Source organism: Drosophila pseudoobscura, chromosome X (genome assembly GCF_009870125.1).
Source record: "Drosophila pseudoobscura strain MV-25-SWS-2005 chromosome X, UCI_Dpse_MV25, whole genome shotgun sequence".
NCBI classification, from domain to species: domain Eukaryota; kingdom Metazoa; phylum Arthropoda; class Insecta; order Diptera; family Drosophilidae; genus Drosophila; species Drosophila pseudoobscura.
In genome coordinates, this window is record NC_046683.1 from 14219354 (window position 1) to 14238053 (window position 18700).

At 42.6% G+C, this 18700-nt stretch overlaps 1 protein-coding gene across 6 annotated transcripts in view; it reads right to left on the bottom strand.

The window, feature by feature from the left end:
- sdt (MAGUK p55 family member stardust) overlaps positions 1-16357 on the bottom strand; it is a 67032-nt gene extending 50675 nt beyond the window's left edge. Inside the window, exons 1-4 of one of the 6 annotated variants that reach the window (XM_033381699.1) lie at positions 16159-16357; positions 13230-13659; positions 365-547; positions 221-278 (exon numbers count right to left, since the gene is read on the bottom strand). In XM_033381699.1, coding sequence (XP_033237590.1) covers positions 221-278; positions 365-547; positions 13230-13316 — 328 coding nt within the window. In that variant the 5' untranslated portion in view covers positions 13317-13659; positions 16159-16357. The remainder of the gene's footprint in view (positions 1-220; positions 279-364; positions 548-13229; positions 13660-16158) is intronic. The other 5 variants (XM_033381710.1, XM_033381700.1, XM_033381702.1 and 2 more) reach the window with 5 other exon arrangements.
- Between the last annotated feature and the right edge of the window lie 2343 nt (positions 16358-18700).

Sequence of the window (18700 nt, forward strand, 5' to 3'; positions counted from 1 at the left end):
TTAAGTTTATGCAGTATCCCCAACGCTTTACAGCACTGTACATGATCAGCAAGGGATAACGTTAGTGACCGCCAAAAAAGACAGAATAGCTGGAACTGTGTTGTGACGATGGTGGAATTCAAATCAAAGCAAGAATGAAGATATGAGAATAAAACATTGCAATTAAAAGTCTTAACAAAAGTTAACCAACACTGTTTAGCACTTATGTATCTACACTCACCCAATCGGGAATCATTCTTCTTGCGCACCCGCAAACAGATCGTACAGGATTTGATGCACTGCAATTGGAGTTAAATAAAGGTATCAGAACCACCATACCATACGAGTACTAAGTATACCCATAGCATGATCAATAAAAACGTACATCGTGTATGTGGCGTATGACCTCCGTGCGCGATATGTTCTCCAGGGAAAGGCCATTAACCTCGAGTATCTCATCGCCCACTTCCAGATTATCGCGATCGGGCGGTGAGCCATATAGTTTAATCTTCCCCTCCACATTCTCGACGAGTATGATGACATAGCCAGATAGTTCGACAACTTGTTGCTGCAACGAAAAACGAAACGAAAAATGTTTGAATGCTTCAATGTTGGGTGTATGACATTTTCATTCTGGAGCTACAAAGTAATTTCCCCTTTCTGTATTTATAAATTCTGGGTGGTAAATGTGGGGCATAAAGTAATTTTCATAAATGCTTCACTTACAGCACCGCCCCCGCTGGTAAATGTCTTCTTAAATGGCAACAACTTATTTATGCTAGAAATGAAGGGAATGACTAAAAATAATACGGAATAACGCCGAAGTTCCTTTACTGTACCCAGGCGCATTTCTTCATGTACATATGTAGGTAGTATTTTGCTCAACTTTAAAAATCCAAAAAAAATAAGCTCCGAGTATGTCGTATGGAATGGTTTTTTATTCTTTTAGCAGGAGTGAGGTTTGTTTTTTATTCGGAGAAGATAAGTTTTTGGTTGTTGGTTGGTTTCCTGGAAACGAGTGTATAAAACAGTCCTCCTTTATAAATATACATATATATATATATATATATATGTATATGTATGTATTTTCTGCTTCCATTGTTGCTGCTGCGTGGCAGGGTTTTGGTCGTAGTACAGTTACCCTCTTGGTTAGGGAATACAAATCAAATTAATTACACAAAAGGATAAAGGACCAGGGCAGGACGCAGAGCACCACGCCACACCACACCACACAACACAAACCAAACCCCGTACACCCACTCACATCTCCGCCCATGCCACCCCCTGTCGTGCGTGTGCGTGTGCGTGTGTATGTGTGGGAGTATTTGGCCGTTATTGCTTGGGCTGGCTCGTTATGTTAATTACAACAAATTATGCTCATGCGGCAGCCTCCCCCTCATTGCGAGGTGGTGGCATTAAACCATCACCTCCTCTGTCTCCGCACCAGGTGGCTCCCAAGGGGATGCCCCCCCACGCTGCCCTCCGCCACCGCACACTCGTCCTAGTTTCGATGCTCTCTGTTCTCTGTTCTCTGGCTTTATGGCCACTAAATTTTGTGATGCCACCCCCGCACTGTTTTACAGAAACAGAAAAAACAGCCATGGAATAATGATGAATTAATAATAATGTTGAATAATGATAATAATGAAAAATCATCCACTTAGAGTCCACTTTTAATCATTTCTTGTAAATATAATACATATATTAATAATACCAGTCCATCATAATTATGATAAATAATTTAAGGTGAATAAAATGCACAATAAAACGGATTTTGATTTTGAAGAGAGGCATCTCCTTTTATTCGTAGTAAACCATATATTTTGTGCCTAAGCTTGATTTAAAAAAAAAAAGAAAGAAGAACTCAAATGCCAATTTAAGTTTAGACTTGGGTCACTTTTATGTTTGAATCATTTTAGAATGTCGTGCATCGATGTCTCTTAACAGTTTTTTGAGCACATTTTTCTTAGGTTTATAAAAGATCAAAATAGATACTACATATTTCTGCACATTTCAGACTCCAAATTATATTACTATTTATTTTTTTTAACACAATAAAGGTTATCAACGAACAGGGCACTTTCATGATGCAACCGTGCCATACGACCATGGTAAGATTATCCTTATCTTTTGTGTGATAGAAAGCCAGCTTCAATAGTTTCATGGATGCCACATATTAAAGTCTCATAGCAACCAGTCTCATAATACATAATCTCCCCACGTAAGTGCATCAAAAGAAAAGAAAAAGCAAAAAATCATTCTGGCTGTGGGCGCCCCATCCTCGTCCTTCACTCGCATTTCCCCCTCCATTTCATGGAGACTCAATGGAAGAGCAGCGGATCCATGGCACACAAGGTTAAGGCCAAATTGGATTGATAACACCTTCGATTATGGCTCAGAAGAGTTAATTGGCACCGAGCGAGGTTTGACAGCAACTGCAACTGGATAGCTGGCTGGGATGGGATGGGATGGGATTGGGCGTGTACTCGCACTCGAACACCAGGGGGTAAAAACGAGGAGTACAGTTCTCCTCTAAAAACCACCAAAAAGGTGCGGCAACAGCAACAAGCAAACGCAGCCAACATTTTGTGTGCCTTTTGTTGGAGCAAACAAGCAACAACCCACGCAAAGGCCAAAAATCCCCCAGAGAGGCACACGCCCACGCATTCGTATGTATTTAATCCTATTCGCATATCCACATCCATTATAGGGGGCTTCCTGTAAATTTTTTCTTCTTTTTTTTTTTAAGATATCCGAATAACGAATCTTTGAAATCTAAATCCCCAAAGCACACCCGCTGTAAGGGTTCTTGATGGTTTTCGTCATCCGCATCATCGGAGTCAACAAGACGCGTCCGCGATTCGGATGCCCTATGGCCCTACGGGGTCTTTGTGGAGATCCGTAGCATTGACTGGAACGGGTCGAAAGACCTGAACAGCTTCCTGCTTTCCCTGAGCCTGCCCAGCGCTGGCCGGATCAGCCACCAGGATCTTCAGCAGTTCGAGCTTCATCTACTAGGGGGAGATGAAGGTGGATTCCACTCGTAATACAGCAGGGTGTGATTGTGCGATTAAGAGCACAGCAGAGAAAAGAGAGCTACGCTGCTACTGCCGTTCTATCCTTAAACTACAACTACTGTTCCCTGTGAACCCTGTTGACAGTGAACACCTCTCTGCACTGTACTGCAGTGTGTTAAAGCCAGATTTAATGTGCTAAAAAGTCTCATAATAAAATTAATGGTTTTAATGGATGGGGCGATTACACAGCGGATGCATTTATTGTACATTAATCTCAGATACTTTAAACTTTTAGCAACCTCAATGCATAAAAATATTGTATTTTAAATCACACATCATTCGGTCAACCACAACATCGTCTCCTGCAACGGAGCTCCTTTTTACGCATACATTGGCTCGTGTGCACAGGAATAAGTAAGGTTCTAAGCTAGGGAAAACCCTATTTCCGTGGAAACTGATGTTGCTGGTGTTGAAAAACATTTTCCAACAGTGCATAGCACTGGATTGGATTGGTATTTCAAAGGATATACTCGTATAGTCGATTGAGCTACTGCATATTTCCTTTGACAATAATTACTCGTCTGACTCTGCTGAAAGCGGATCGATATAGCCAACCAAAGTCTCCTGAAACAATGTCATGTTCTTACAGTCTTTGATTGTGATAATTCTAGGGAATCCAATTCTCTTAGAGGATGGAATGCAGCGCACTGCTGTGATACTTTGGAAATACTCAGTCGACACTCTCTAGGACTCAAGCAATTATATTTTTATTAATAAATAAGTTTCTCTGAATTCAACCCAGTTCATAGTGAAATAAATGTCCGCTTCCAAGAATTTTGAAATCTCCTCGATTTATCACGGCGATAAAATCGCTCGAATTCCCGGAATCTAAACAATTAATTTCACTTTTTTGTTCATTTATACCGTCTCCATCTGACAATTTAAGACTTAAGTTTTCAGTTCTTCCCGCCGGACCTTTAGGACCGCCAATAGAGGTTGCGCCCTGAGAACAGTATCAGAGTATCGACTATTGGTCGCGGCATTGACTGAAAGTTGGGAAAACATTGCATTTTTGAGCATCACGGAGCATTCAGTATCTGAATGATTCAATTTGCCATGTGGCAGGGCAGGCCAGGGAATGTGGCAGACAGTTGCATCCGAAACAATTTCAATCAGATGCAAAGTGATGTGCCACACACACCACAGGAAAGCCCCCAAAAAGGAAAGCGACACAAAGAGGGAGCCAGAAAAAACCACAAAATGCAAACCGAAAATTGCCAAAAAACATGTCAGAAATCATTTAAACCAGTCCCAGAAACACAGACACACACACACACACACAGGCTGAAGTCCAACAAGTAAGAGACAGAGGCCAGAGCAGAGGTACAGTGACCGCTCGACGAGTGGATGGTTAGCGTTGGGCTCTGAGGCATTCGATACTTTTGCTAATTGATAAGTCCGTTGATAAGGCCTTGTTCCTTAGTGCTCTTGCGTCAGACTATCCCTTAAGCGAAAGGATACACGAACAGTGCAGTGGAAAAACTATCGTCCTCGAATGTAAATTGAACGGCTAACAGACTAGTTTCATCGTAACAGACAGACAGATAGATGGTTATGACGATTTGTAAAGTTTTTTGTATCGAAAGGTATTTCTTTCCCTCTACTGATGGAACTACTGGACTTCTAGGAAATTTTGTGCTCTATGGAGGAGATTACAAAACAAATTCCGTGCTTAGAATATTAGGAGCTTTAATGAGTTGCTGAATGATGCTGAAGCTAAAGAAGATGTCTGAGGAAATGGGGTCAATATACTGGAAAATGAAGATCCTTTGGACTACGGTCGGATAACTTTTTATGCACTAAAGTTGTATGATTATGAGTCCACATGGGATACTATACTCTATGAGCAGGACGAGTACTCGTTAAAAAATATGAAAGCAAGGCTAGTTTTTTGGGGGAACGATTCATATTACAGCCCCATTCGATTGTTTGTTGTAAGTCGAGTATTTTGTGCATTGGAAGTAAGTCTTCCAATCAAATATACACGCTCTCAGGAATATATTTAGATACATATTTCGTGGCATCAGAGATACCGTCCAGTCCTTCCTTCCGTGAGCAATTTTAACGCGTAGCATCCCCCCGCAAAGGACTAAAAAACGAAAGTGTTTCCTAATTGCAAAACAAAGTGAATAAAAAACAAACGGAAATCAAAAATTATGCCCCATGGTGCGGGGGGTCACAAAACTGAATGGACGACAGGGGAGGAGTGTGTGTGTGCGGCAGACGGGGGGGGGCTGGGGCGTGGCTGGACAACAATTGTTGCAAGTGGCAGAGAGTGCAACAATGGGACGGCGAAAACGGGTGGGGGAAAACACTCAACTGGAAGTGAACTCGAGTCGAGCTGGCAAGCGGCCAAAAAGGACACACAAAGCAAAGCCAGATCTGGTCCTGGACCTCCACCTCCACCTGCACCTGAACCCCGTAGCACCTGGCCAAAAGAGCCCCAGCATACAAATGAACAGGAAGACAGTGCTCGGTGGAAACGGGGAGAAGGAGCACATTTTCCAAAAAAGGGGGGGGGGGGGTTCTCCAGCTACTCATGTTTCACGCCTCATTCTCGTTCGGCTTTTCCCATTTTCCACCTGCTTTTTTTCACTCGTTGGGGATTAACGTGGCAGAAAGTCGGGCCAATTGATGAACTGCCGCTGGCCCCGCCAGAAGGCGAGGCTGCCATTGCGGGGCCGAGTCTTTATATACCCTGGAAAACGATTTCGCGGCATCTGATTTGGAACAAATTTCAATGAACACGGCATCCTCACTAGGAGAGAGCTGTTTGGGGAAAGAGAGAGAGAGAGAGACACTTGGTGGACTGAAAATGAGAGAGAGAGACGTACAAGGTGTGAGAGTCATCAGCAAGCATAATGTATTATGCATCATGTATCATGTTTTTGAGTGCTGGTGGACCTATCGATATTGGGCTCGAGGCATCGCGACTCGCACCAAAATACAGTCACGTCAAATAGGTATAGTTATTCGAAAAACCAAAGTATTGTGATCAATTCAATCACGCGACTTAGTGCTTGCTTTGGTGCTTATAGATATATGAACTATCGGTATAAGCCAACAGAAATGAATCATATACATACATATATCAAGAAAATGGATGGTACTATATATACGTTCCTATTCTATTCACCAGCACTATCGTAGGATATCCATCACTGATCCCTGATCACATCCCTGCTGTGAGCGCACACTCGATTGCCAGACCTGCAGTTCTAGAATATATTTAACAACTCATGGGCTTCGGGACAGAAGAGAGTGACCTCTGTACAGGGTACATGTTGCAGGGTATAGGGTACTAAAACAAAGGAAAGCGAAAGAAAGAATAAAATCCAAACCTAAGCTGCATAATTATCAGCGCTTCAACGCCGGATGCAGGCGCTCTCACATTCACATAAACAGATAGGGAATGAAGGAAAAAGAAGAAGCAAGAGAACAGATGAGAGTGAGAGTGAGAGGCATATAGAAGAAGAGAAAGAAGAGAGTGGATGAACTGTCTAAGGGATTGACGGAGGGCCACTATGGCGACATAGACAAACTGGGGCACTTGAAACAGAGCAAAAGCAAAAGCAAAAGCAACAGCAACATCAGTGGCAGTAGCCCCCCTTGAACACCCCCATACGCCGTACCACCACCTCCTTCTCTTGCCACATACTCTTTTGCCACACTCGAATGAAAAATGACAGCAATTACGCTTAAATTATGCGTTTGTTTTCATATGAGCGTCCTTGTCAGTGGTTCTTGTTGCTGTACTTGAAGCTCATTTCACACATACGACACATATGGCCAAGACTCTAGGACACATGCCAACACATAGATACACACACGCACACACACACGCACACACACACACACACACTATGACCTAGACCAAGGGACAAGTTTTCTGTTTGTCGGGGCTTTATGCTTTCTTTGGCCATCTTTCAATGCTGTGTTTTTTTCTTTTCAGTAATTTTTCTGTTTTTTTTGCGCTTTCTTTTGAAATGCCCTGAAAACTGAAAAAATCCTGGAAATATATATACACACAGACAATTATACTATATATTAGCCGCAGATATAAGTGTGTATTTGTCCGAAAAGCTCTCGCAGGTGTGGTGTTTTTGTAGGCACTGAAAACCACTCTTTCCTGATCACAACCCATTTCCGTAGCACACATTTTTGGGGATCACACAAAGAAATTCATGAAATTCAGTGGAAAGAAGTAAGGTAGCATTTTATAGCACTGTTTACAAGTGGCCAAGCCTAACCAACACTGAGTGCAGGCTCTGCACTAACCAACACTGGTTTCTGGCTCTTCACTGCCCAGAACTGATTTTCAAAATTTTGTTGTTTTCTCTCGATCAACTGTAAATGATACTCCATAAAGACACTCCATGAGTTTTGTCCTACCATCGTTTCCCAACACTGATTTTTGACCAGAACAGTTTCTTAAAGCAAAGAGCATTAGAGCCGGACTATAAATAATAAGACATTCCGTTAAGACATTCCTTGTTTTCCGATCTTCCACCGCTGACCAACACTCGTTTTGAAAGCAAAGAGCATATGCTATTCGAGCCGGAATAAGTTATTTTCCCTCTCGCTTGACTGCTAATGACAAAGCCAGGAACAAAACCAGAAACGAGCAAATAGAAAAGAAAAGAAAAGAAAAGGAAAGGAATGGGGAAGAAGACATGGACAAAAGGATGGGAAGGCAAAACGCGAGAACAAAGCTCACACAAAACGTGAGACACAGCGTGAGAGAGAGAGGGAAAGAGAGATAGATAGAGAGCGAAGGAAAAAAGAGAAAACAGCAAAAGAGGAATGAGGAATGAGGAAAGAGAAATGCGAAAAGCGAGAAAACAAGAACAAAACACTTGACTTGTCATTTTTGACATATAAATGGCGAAACAAATCTTTGGATATTGTTTTAAATGAAGCACACACATGCACACATATACACACACACACGCAAAAAAACCCAGACAGAGAGAGAGAGGGAGAAGGAGAGAAAGAGAACGAGAATGAGACAGAGAGACGAACATAGATAGACACACAGACAGAGGCACTGGCTAATAAGGCACTGAGAGGCAAAAGGGATGAATGATGTTGAGGTTTGGATGAGCCTCTAGTGGTGGGGGTTCGATGGGTGGTGGCACGGGCAACGGGCCACGGGGGGTTATGCAACAAAGTTACACAAATGATACGCACAATTGTCGCCCTTGTTGCTACTTTTGTTCCGAAGATGAAGCTGAACATTTGTGAGCCGCAACAGAAATCAAGCATTCGAGCCAAGGACCACGCATGGAATGCCTTTGGATGGTTGAAATTGGCATAGGGTCTGAAACTGGTATTGGGATTGGGATAGACAGTACGATGTACGATTAGGTCGGGGTAGGAAGTATCTTCTTTATAGAATGGTCCAGCACATGCGCATTCACAGACACACACACAAACGCACACGCATGTGCGTTGTTTTCTTTGCGTTCAGACCGCTTTTGGCACCCCATGAACTTGGGAATTACGATTAGGATTGTGCCCCGTAGCATCATTCGATGTCTGTCTGAGTGCCATCTCAGGCCCATTCTTTTAATCACATTTTAATGTTTGCATCGGAATTATTATCGAATTCCATTGGGAAAGGGTTAAAATGTCACAGTGCATTAATATTAGATATATTGTTCCATGGGAATGCAAGGAATCTACAGATCTGCAGACAAGTTTTCATTCTTTTTATTCACCCCGTAATTCAACACTAACCAAACCGTTAGCTAACAAACACCACTCGGTACAACAACAAACTCTACAACAACAACAGCTATACTACTAACCATATCAACGAAAACTACACCAACAGCAGCAATAACTACACCAACAAACATTATAACAACTACAACTATACCAATAACTGGACCAGTAAACACATCAACAACTACATAACTGCAACAATAAACACAGTAACAACTACAGATATGCCCATAAGAGTACCAAAAAAAACTCTACAACGACTATTGCTGCACTAATAACAACACCAGCAACACCTGCAGATACCACAGTATTGGTATAAAAACACCAATAAAGGCAACAACTAATACACCATCATCTACGACATCTTCACCAACAGTACACATAGAACGCATTCACATTGAACATGACCATAGTATCATAAAAAAGTTATAGGAACATTGCATGGTAGTTCATGGACATACATACAAAAAACAACTTTCTTTGACAGACACCGCCTCCCGCTATTCGAGTCAGATGATGGAAAGCCAATGATGGCAGGAGGCAGGAGATTGTAGAATGGGAGCGGGGCAAGATGAGACGTACATCCCAGACACCCACACATCCAGAGAAAAAGGGGACACGGGAGGAGACAATTGGCAGGCGGCACATGCGGCGTATGCGTAATGCAGAACATTATTTATACCACTTTCACATATCAATTTTCTCCAAGGCCAAAGAAATTTTCTGGAATTGTGCAATTATTTTCAAACTACAAAATAAGAAATAGATGAAGAAAGAAATTTCAGAAGAAAATAAGCAACGAAGGCAGAGCAAGCCTCAAACTGATGAAAGAAACTTAAAGAAAAATTGAGAAAAGAAAAAAGAAGGGAACGGAACAAATAATAATAAAAATAAAGTAAAAGATGTAAAATATATATCAGCTTTAAAAAAAGGAGCTGTTATTCATAAAATGATAAAACATTAGCTGAAGATGGAAAACAATTTCCCATGCCCGTATCCGTATATGTGAAACTTTCTTCTTCGTTCTACTCATAGTACATTCGTCGAATGATGCGAATGACATTCGTTCGCTGCACTAATCTCTTATTATCTCAATACTCCACGTGTATACTATTCGGTATTCGCAGATTCCCCGTAGAACGAGCATTCTGTCTTTATATTTAATGGAATTTCCATGGCACCGAACATGCTCCCTTCTGTTGTTCAACATCAAGCACCTCTTCATGGCCCGGGCAGGCGAGGGAGACTATGACATAAGAGGATGTCGAACTAGAAGAAAATAATAATCCAACAATAGGTAAACTTTAAAGATGAAAAAATATCTATTTAAGTAAAAGGGAAAACATTCACAGAGAGGAGAGCAAAAGAACAACGCCACAGACTTTGAAAAATCGAAAGAAAACTTCTGGAAAATGAAACATATGTTGAAGGAAAATTCATCGAAGTGCACTAAACATTTATGGGGGAGCGGCACCAGGAGCACCAGAAACAGCAGAGGGGCAGGGGAAATGGAAGAGAGGGAACGCACAGGAGATGTGGGCAAAAGAAAAACTAAGTGGGGAACATTCTGTAGCAGAAACTTTTCCAGAGGGTCAGCGGCAGAAGAGGCAGAAGAAGCCAGTGAAAACAATCCACTGTTATACAGCTCATTTCATGAATAATGCTTCACAAACGCACTATTCACCATTCACCAGCCACCACTGAGCATCCATCCACCATCTCAGGACTTTTCCATCCCACAATCCCACTCCTCCTGCTGCTCTCCACAAAAAAAGAAACTGCAAGAAGCTGATAAAAGTCGAACGCAGAAAAAGCGTTGCCTAGTTTTTGGGGCACAACAGAAATTGCAACTTTACATGAAAATGGAGGGTGGCGGACGACGCGGGGTTGGGGTCGAAGGAGAGTACAGTACCGGTACTGTGTGTGTGTGTGTGTGTGCGTGCGTGTCTGGGTTCAGCGAATATGTTTGTTTGATGGACGATGACAATTATGACAAACGTAGATTTTTACCCATCATTTTTTACGACTGCCTCACACACACACACGAACACCCATCCTGTTCATTTTTCTTTCTTATTCAAACACACTCACACACACACATATGGTGCCAGTATGAAAGGAAGCTCCTCCATTCAAGAGAAAAGTAACAACTTCAAAATGTGTCAGGGCAATTTCCATTGCAGGCAACAATCAGCCAAACGAAACGAAAAGAAGATACCCTTTAATTGATTTTAAAATCTCTTTTTAAACATTTCCAGTCTTTAAACTGAGAAATTCCCGTTATCTCGCACTCCTTCTTCTTGTTTTGTTTACCCCAAAAGAAAAACCCATGAATTCTGCTGTTCCTGGAAATAGTAGTTCGAAAATAAACACCATAATTTACATTAAAGCTTTTGTATATATGTTACATGTTCTAGTTTTAAATCATTTTTGTTTCCATTACGAAAGTGCACCGCCCTGACCTTGGTCCATAAGTTCTTCAATAGGATTTAAGGCAATAATTCACCCACTCCCAACTATTTGATTGCTTGATTGAAGTGTGATTGAAAGGCGGGTGTGATTCCATAGGGTATCGCAAGTAAAGCAAAGCAAACAAAAGTAGAAAAAAAATTCACATCAGATCCGAAAAGGACGAAGTACAGGAGCAACATACATACATATGTGTGTGTGTATGTTTTGTGTTTGTGTGTGTGTAATAGCCCAAAACGGCAATGTTTAATTAAAAACGATAAAAGACACAACGGCGGCGAATGGGCAATACAAATATGTAAAAGAAAGCGACGGAGACAGGAGTAAGGACAGAGGGAGAGTTCGGGGCCAAAAGGATGCAGAGGCGGTGATGAGAGCTACATACATACGTATATGGGAGCGTGTGTTGTTGGGGGGGGGGGGGGGGGGGGGGGGGTTGGCTTGTGGGTGTTGTCTCATCAGTGACAAGGCTGCGCTGCATTCATCCAGCCGAGGCGGTCTCCCACTCCCCATTCTCCCACTCGCACTCCCACGATTGACAAGCAGCGGATGCAGTTCCTCACTTACATTTATGTTCCTTTCCATCTTCTCCTCCCCTCGCCTTCGCTTCCAGTCTGCCCATCTTCCTGTCTTGTCCTGTCCGCCCCCTCCATCATTCGCATCCGCATACGCACACACCCAAGCAAATTGAAAGCGGAAATGTGCTGCAGCAGCCCCCCCATGGGTACTGCTCTGGTACTACTCTCAGCTGCCACACTGGCAGACATCCAGCAGGAGGAGGAGAAGGAAGAGGCGGAGGCGGAGGGAAGCTGTCAAATAAAATTTCACTCGGATTGAAAGCGATTTCCCCCAATGGGACGCCGATGCACTGGAATCTTTTGCACAGATCAAATTGAGATCTTTTTGAGAGACAAAGAAAAACAAAGCGAAATGAAGAAAAGGCTGGGAAAGGCAAATATATGCTTTATACATATCCATATTCATATATGTATGCACTAGTTGACCCGGGAAACCATTTGCCGCAGTATTGTATGATTGTATGCATTGAATAAGCGAATGAAACAGGTTTAAATGGTTCAATGCTTCTGGTAGTGTTCCAATTTTGGATAGTTGCTCTTTGAATCATTTGAGAATTTATCTCGTGTTCGAATTTGAGCGCACAGCCCCAATCAGCACTTTCGAATAAGCGAAATATTCAATATTTGGTTCTAGATCAAGGCTTACATGCTTACATTTCGTATGGGATATTTGGGTATTTTTCACACAAAAATGCGAAGAATAGTATAGACAAAAAGTTCATCGAAATCGGTCCAGTCGTTCCACGAGATTTTTATACATTTCAGATATGTATTTATGAATGTAAGTGTTTCATTGATATTAAGCACGATGCTGGCTGCGTTTGTAATAAATAGAGAGGGGGGACTGCTCTACCGCTTTCACTAACTAATTGGTAGATAATCAGAGACATCGTAAGGGGAATTTGCAGTTCATTTTTCAATTTTGTGGACGAATGAATCACTTGGGGCCAATTTCTTTCATTCTGATTCAAATATCAATATTGTCTGATGGGAATACGAGTACGCATACAGAAAATAGCGACTCGAAAGAGTCCTGTTCCTATTGGTGCCTGCTGAAGTGTGGAAGTAGAAGAATGTGATTTGGTAGAAGAATCATTTTCAGCGTCTTGAATAGTGTATATACTCGTTGTCATGTTAATTTGATTGAATTTATTGCTGCTTTTATAGGTTTCCTTTTCCGCAGACTGCAACCAGAGTCAGTGTCAGAGACAGAAACGAAAAGGAAAGAGTGGCCCAAGGGGTATCGTAACTGGAGACTGTCGCTAATGATGGGACGCCAGACCAGGATAAAGGAGACCATAGTTGAACCCTCCCAGTCCTCGCAGACGCAACCATAGTTGAAGATTGTCTTGATGGGTTGAGTCTTGGCGCTATCCCAGTATCAACTTTACACACTCACCTTTCCCTGCGACGAGGATATCGTGGAGGCCGACGGTGTGCCCGAGGATTGTGCGCTTAACGTGGATCGGCTGCTGTTCCCTTGCATCGCGCAGCGCGGAGGCGCCAAGGCAACGGATTTCGCTTCCTCGCTGCTCAGGAACTCCCTTCCCACAGCCGGGGGCTAACGACTTGCTTCCACTTGTTCCCCGACTCAGGTTCTTGGCATCAATGGTCACTCGGACACTGCTGCTGTTGCTTTCTCCGGTATGCAGGAGTTGATGTCGATGGAGTAGACCCACTGGAGAGCATTTTTCCCTCACACAATATGTGCTATCACCGTATGGGAACCTCCGCGTGTATACAGTATTATATCTGAACCTGTATCTCCTTGGAATAATTATGGATTTCCTTACAGTAATATTTTTCCTTGTGCGTTGGCTTTTGCTGTTCTGAAAAGTACAAAGGGTTGGGAAAATTAATATTGATTGAGCAGATGTATGAGTCGAAATAAGTGCAACAACAACAATTCTTTAGAATTGGAAGCCCTTCTAAGAAGCAAAGTTGCATAGTTGATGAAGGTAAATGAGTGATACATATATATAAATATAAAACTGGATCACTAATAACTATAAATATGAAAAGAATCAGTAACTGAAAGAGAAGAAGACCTCTCTTTCAGTACGACTCTGCACCTTTCCATCTAGCCTGCCCTGTAAGGAATTCTCTGGCGTTTTGCTATTTTAAAAATGAATGCATAGTTTCGACTATTTTTCAACAATAGACCAATATTTTGAGAACGGAATTGGACATTTAGTCTTTATATTTCCCAGGTAACAACCCCAACCTCAATCCGCTAGAGAATGTCTAGGCCCTTATGACTGCCAAAATAAGATAACGGAAGCCAAAAATTATAATTTAGCTAAGGGAAATTATAGAAAAAGTATGTTTTGAGGATATAAAAATCGGTAAGTTGGTTGTAAAGATATAGAGGCTTTACTTGGTGAAAGTGAATGTGCGTGTAACACCCAGAAAGAACAGTCCGACCGTATAAAGTATATATATTGTTGATCATCAACAATAGTCGTTGGTCCGTCGCAATGAGCGCCTAGATCTCAGAGCCTATAAGAGCTAAAACAACCAAATTTTGAGTCCAGACTCCTTTGATATCACACTGTTACAAGTGTACTTAAAGTTTCGCCCAGCCCCTTTCCGATCGCACAAAGAATGAAAGGCAGTGGCACCCACAATTGTGAAGATACAAGACAATCGGGAAATGCGAGAATCATAGAAAATGACAAATCTGGCTTAAATAAGATCATTATTATAGGCAGAACCCCTAGAACCCCCTACCACGCTCATTCTCTTTCTCGCTCACACACTCTCCTCGTGCAGTGTGCGCCCTCCGGCGGAGGGGAGCGAGATAGAAACATACTGACTAAGTGTCGGGTCTAAATGTAGAGCAGCGGCCCTTGCTGCGGCTCACAGCGTTCCCGCTCGTCCTTTCTCATCTGCTGTTTCCTTTGCTTCGTCCTTTTTGTTATTCGAGCTGTCTTCGCTGTCATTCGTTGTGTACTTCTCTTTTTTATTGCCATTCGCATTCTGTTTCTTCTTTTTCCTTGCCATTCACTTTTTTCTTTTTGTCTGTCAACTTATTCTTTGTTTTTTCTTTCGGTTTCTTTTTCTGCTCTTCTGCGGTAGCTCTTCTTCTAGTTGTTTTTCCCGGCTCTGCTTTATGTCCAGTGTTCTCTTCTTTGAAATTGAAGCTGAGCTTGAACCGCAGCTGAACAGCTGAGTCTGAGGCAGCAAATGCGGCAGAGAAAGTGGTAACAGCAAAATGTGCTGCCAGCTGCGCAGCCACATCACACCCGCGGCAGCATAGGAGACTCTGCAGTGTCCAAAAATAGGGCTAGGTCATCTACAGCAGCAGCACCTCCCCAACAACACCGTCCCAGAAAACGGAAGCAGGGGACGGAGCTGCGAAAGGGATGCTGCAGTCGGCACGCCCATAGAAAGTGGGCGACAACAAAGCAGAGCAGAAGCAGAAGCAAAGCAGTGCCAAGGGCAGCAGCAGCACCAGCACCAGCACCAGCAGCATCCCCCATCTCAGGCCCCTTGGAGCACACTTTGCGGCGCAGACATAACCTCAACTTCTTGCGCGCTGCTTACCACGCTGCCAACGCTAGCGCCGGCGCTAGCAGAGCTGCTACCAGCAGCAGAAGCAGCCGAAACAGCCGAAACAGCAGCAGGACCGGCAGAGAGGCAACGGCAGCCATTTTAGAGGCCAGGCAACAGCTTTACATGGATTTATGTCTATATATACATATGCATATGTGTGTGCGTGTGTGTATGTGTATTGGTTTGCCTTCATTTATTTTGGTTGTTTTTTGTTTTTTTTTTTTTATTTGTGGCAGCAGCAACTACAAAAGGGGGAAAATAGTGTCAAGGAAACTATTGAGAGACAGCGAAATAGATTAAATAAAAGATTATAGCTTTCAAAACTGAATTGAAACATCAAAACGTATCAATGGAAACCCAATAAACCTTTAAGCCATTTCGGGCTAAACTTCAAGCAAAATCAATAGAACCCCAAGGATACCCAAAGCAACAATCTACAACAATTTGTATAAACTTCAAAACCAAATCAATAAAATCCCAAAATAACTTGACAAAATATGACTTCAGCCAACTTCAAAACAGAGCCCAAAATGGGACCACCTTCAATAGAAAACCCTGCAAATTCTCGTACAGCAAACGAATGGATTTTGGAGGGTGGCGAGAACTATTTATGATGGAATTCAGTACAAAAAATAACCAATTTTCATGGTATTCTAACACATACTAAATGAATTTACGCCGAGTGTCTATGAATTAATCCGACATCTGAATGTAGTATTTATAATGAATGAATAGGAATGATTAAATATAGTATGGACATGGATTTTCCTTACGTTGTTCTCTCCAATTCCTTGTGATTACTTAAACAATTACTTATTTCGATATGATTTGGCTTGTTTTTTGTGCGTTTCGTTTCGTTTTAAGGGCGAAAGCTTAAGCTAAAATTTATTATTTATTTCATTGGGTATTTTTTTTTTTCTGCGCTTCTGAGACCGTCTTGAAGGCGGGGCTGTGTTTTTACATTTTTCTGCTTTGGCTTTTTGAAAAAAAAAATACAAAAAAAAAGAAGGAAATATGTGAAAGAAGGGCCAACACACTCGCACAAACACGCACGGAGACGCACACTCCAACACACATAAGCATACGCACACGAACGAACACACACACGCACACACACAGTGAAACGCGCACGCGGCGAGCAGCACGGAAAAAAAATGTTGAGAAATTTTGGCAACGACCGACTCTACTAGGGCCACGGCGACGGCGACGGCGACAGCGACGGCAACGGCAACGGCGACGGCTCCGGCAAACCTAGTAAAATCTGTAAACTACCATCAGATCCGAAATTTGTATCCATATTTATTTAAAAAAACATTTTAAACTATTCCGGTCATGGACCCGGGGCATCGGAAAGCAGTTTTTGACTTCAGTTTTCTGGCTTTTCCCTGTGCCGAATCTCGATATTGTTGGGTCCGTTCTGGATTCCTTACGTGCAATCTGCCCGTGCGCTGCGCACGCCGCGTCTGCCGCCGTGAAATGGGCTACGATTTGTGTTGAAATCTTGCGCGTAACTGAACCGAGCCGTTTTCCTATTCATTTCTATTCCACTTTTTCCGGAGATGCTGCGCTCGTTCGGGGTCGGATCCGGTCGGGTCGGGTCGGGTCGGGTCGGGTCGGACTTTGCCTCTTTGGCGGATTCATGCGAACAGCAGCCGTTGCCGTAGCCCCGTGCAGTGCCACTGGGCTCTGTGTCGGGCTCTAGGTCCGCGTCCGGCTATGGCTATGGCTCTGGCGCTGGCGCTGGCTCCGGCTCTGGGTTCAGGAAATCTGGCTGCGATGCCGATGACGATGCCGATGTCGCAGCAGCCGACAGCGATGGCAGCGGCGCGTACGATGATGCTAATGCTGATGTACAGTAGGTGTGAACGGGCATTTGTGGTGACATTTTATCGAAATCCTAGAGGCTCGTTCACAAATCAAACAAATCATCTTGTTATGTACATAACAATATTTAAAATATATAAAATAGTTTATTCTTCGTATGGTTTGAATGGTAAAATCAAGTACAAATTACCATTTCCCACGAAAATGGTTTTCATAAACATTCTAAAATGTTATGGTAATGATTTCAGCAAATAATATACATTTTTTTATCAGATGGTGGCCATTGTTAACTGTTCCTGATATTATGAAAGGCATTTTAATGTCTAAAATATTAAAATACTGGATGAAAATAATAAAAAACAGCGAACGCTGAATATTTGATGCACTTTAAAATTAGAAGCGTTACCCACTTGAATATTAATCTGCTTAATCATATAAAATACATATGTACATAAAAAAAAATATCACTCATTAACTAGTAATAAAAGACCTTCCGTTTATCCATTTATTTAAACGAGAATGTTACAAAATAAAATAGGGAATTAATTTTGTTTGTAATATACATTTGTACACATGCTAAAAATTTGGCTAGAAAAATCAAAATTCATACAAAAAATCCATCAAAATGTATTAAGTTAAATACATTTTTTGTTTAAAGAAATCGCAACAGATGCTACTGTGCAAGGCCGCGGCTGGACCAACCCGGCAGAGCAAAAGCCGTTTCGGCTCAGGCCGAACCAGGCCGAGGCACAGCGGAGCCGATTATAGCAGAGCCGCAGCTCCAATGGGTGGGTGGGAACAAGGGTACAAGTGTGCAAGGTGGGGTCATGGGTTGTTTACCAGCCATTCTCTTATTCTCCCGCTCCTGCTCTCCTGTTCTCTCTTGCAGCTGAAGCCAATTATGCCAATAATGAAGAGAACAATGAGAACACTAGCATTGCCTTACCTTACCTGAGTATACCCTGAGTGGTTAAGTGTTTGGCTACCTCGCAAAACACATGGCATGGCATGGCATGGCCCAAAAAGCCTCCCGCCCACACAGGGGCACGTGCAGGCCGAAGGGATGTCCCAGAGAGAGTACAAGCGAACAGCAGCAAGAGAGTGTGCGGCGCTGCCAGGATACACAGCGGGACGCGGCGAAGTAACATCAGAGGCCGCAGCAGATTTTGTGTTCCCCCGGCCCATCCCCTGCACGAAACATGCGCAGAGTCCGAGGAGATTTTTTTTAATTAAATAACGAGTCAAAGAGGGATGCAACAGCAACAACACATATCAGCCAAACAATTTTGAATAAAGTCTAGAACAATTTAAGCAAAAACCAAGGAAGCGATCGTTCGAAAAAATAAAAATAGTTATAAGAATAAGATTAAAAGAACGAAAACCAAACGAGTATAAAACGCGTGCGCTTCCAAGCATTTGAATTTCTGTTGAGTGGGTGGCCAATCGATAGATTGGCGCTGCTCATATTTGCGTCGCAGAACATCGTCATCC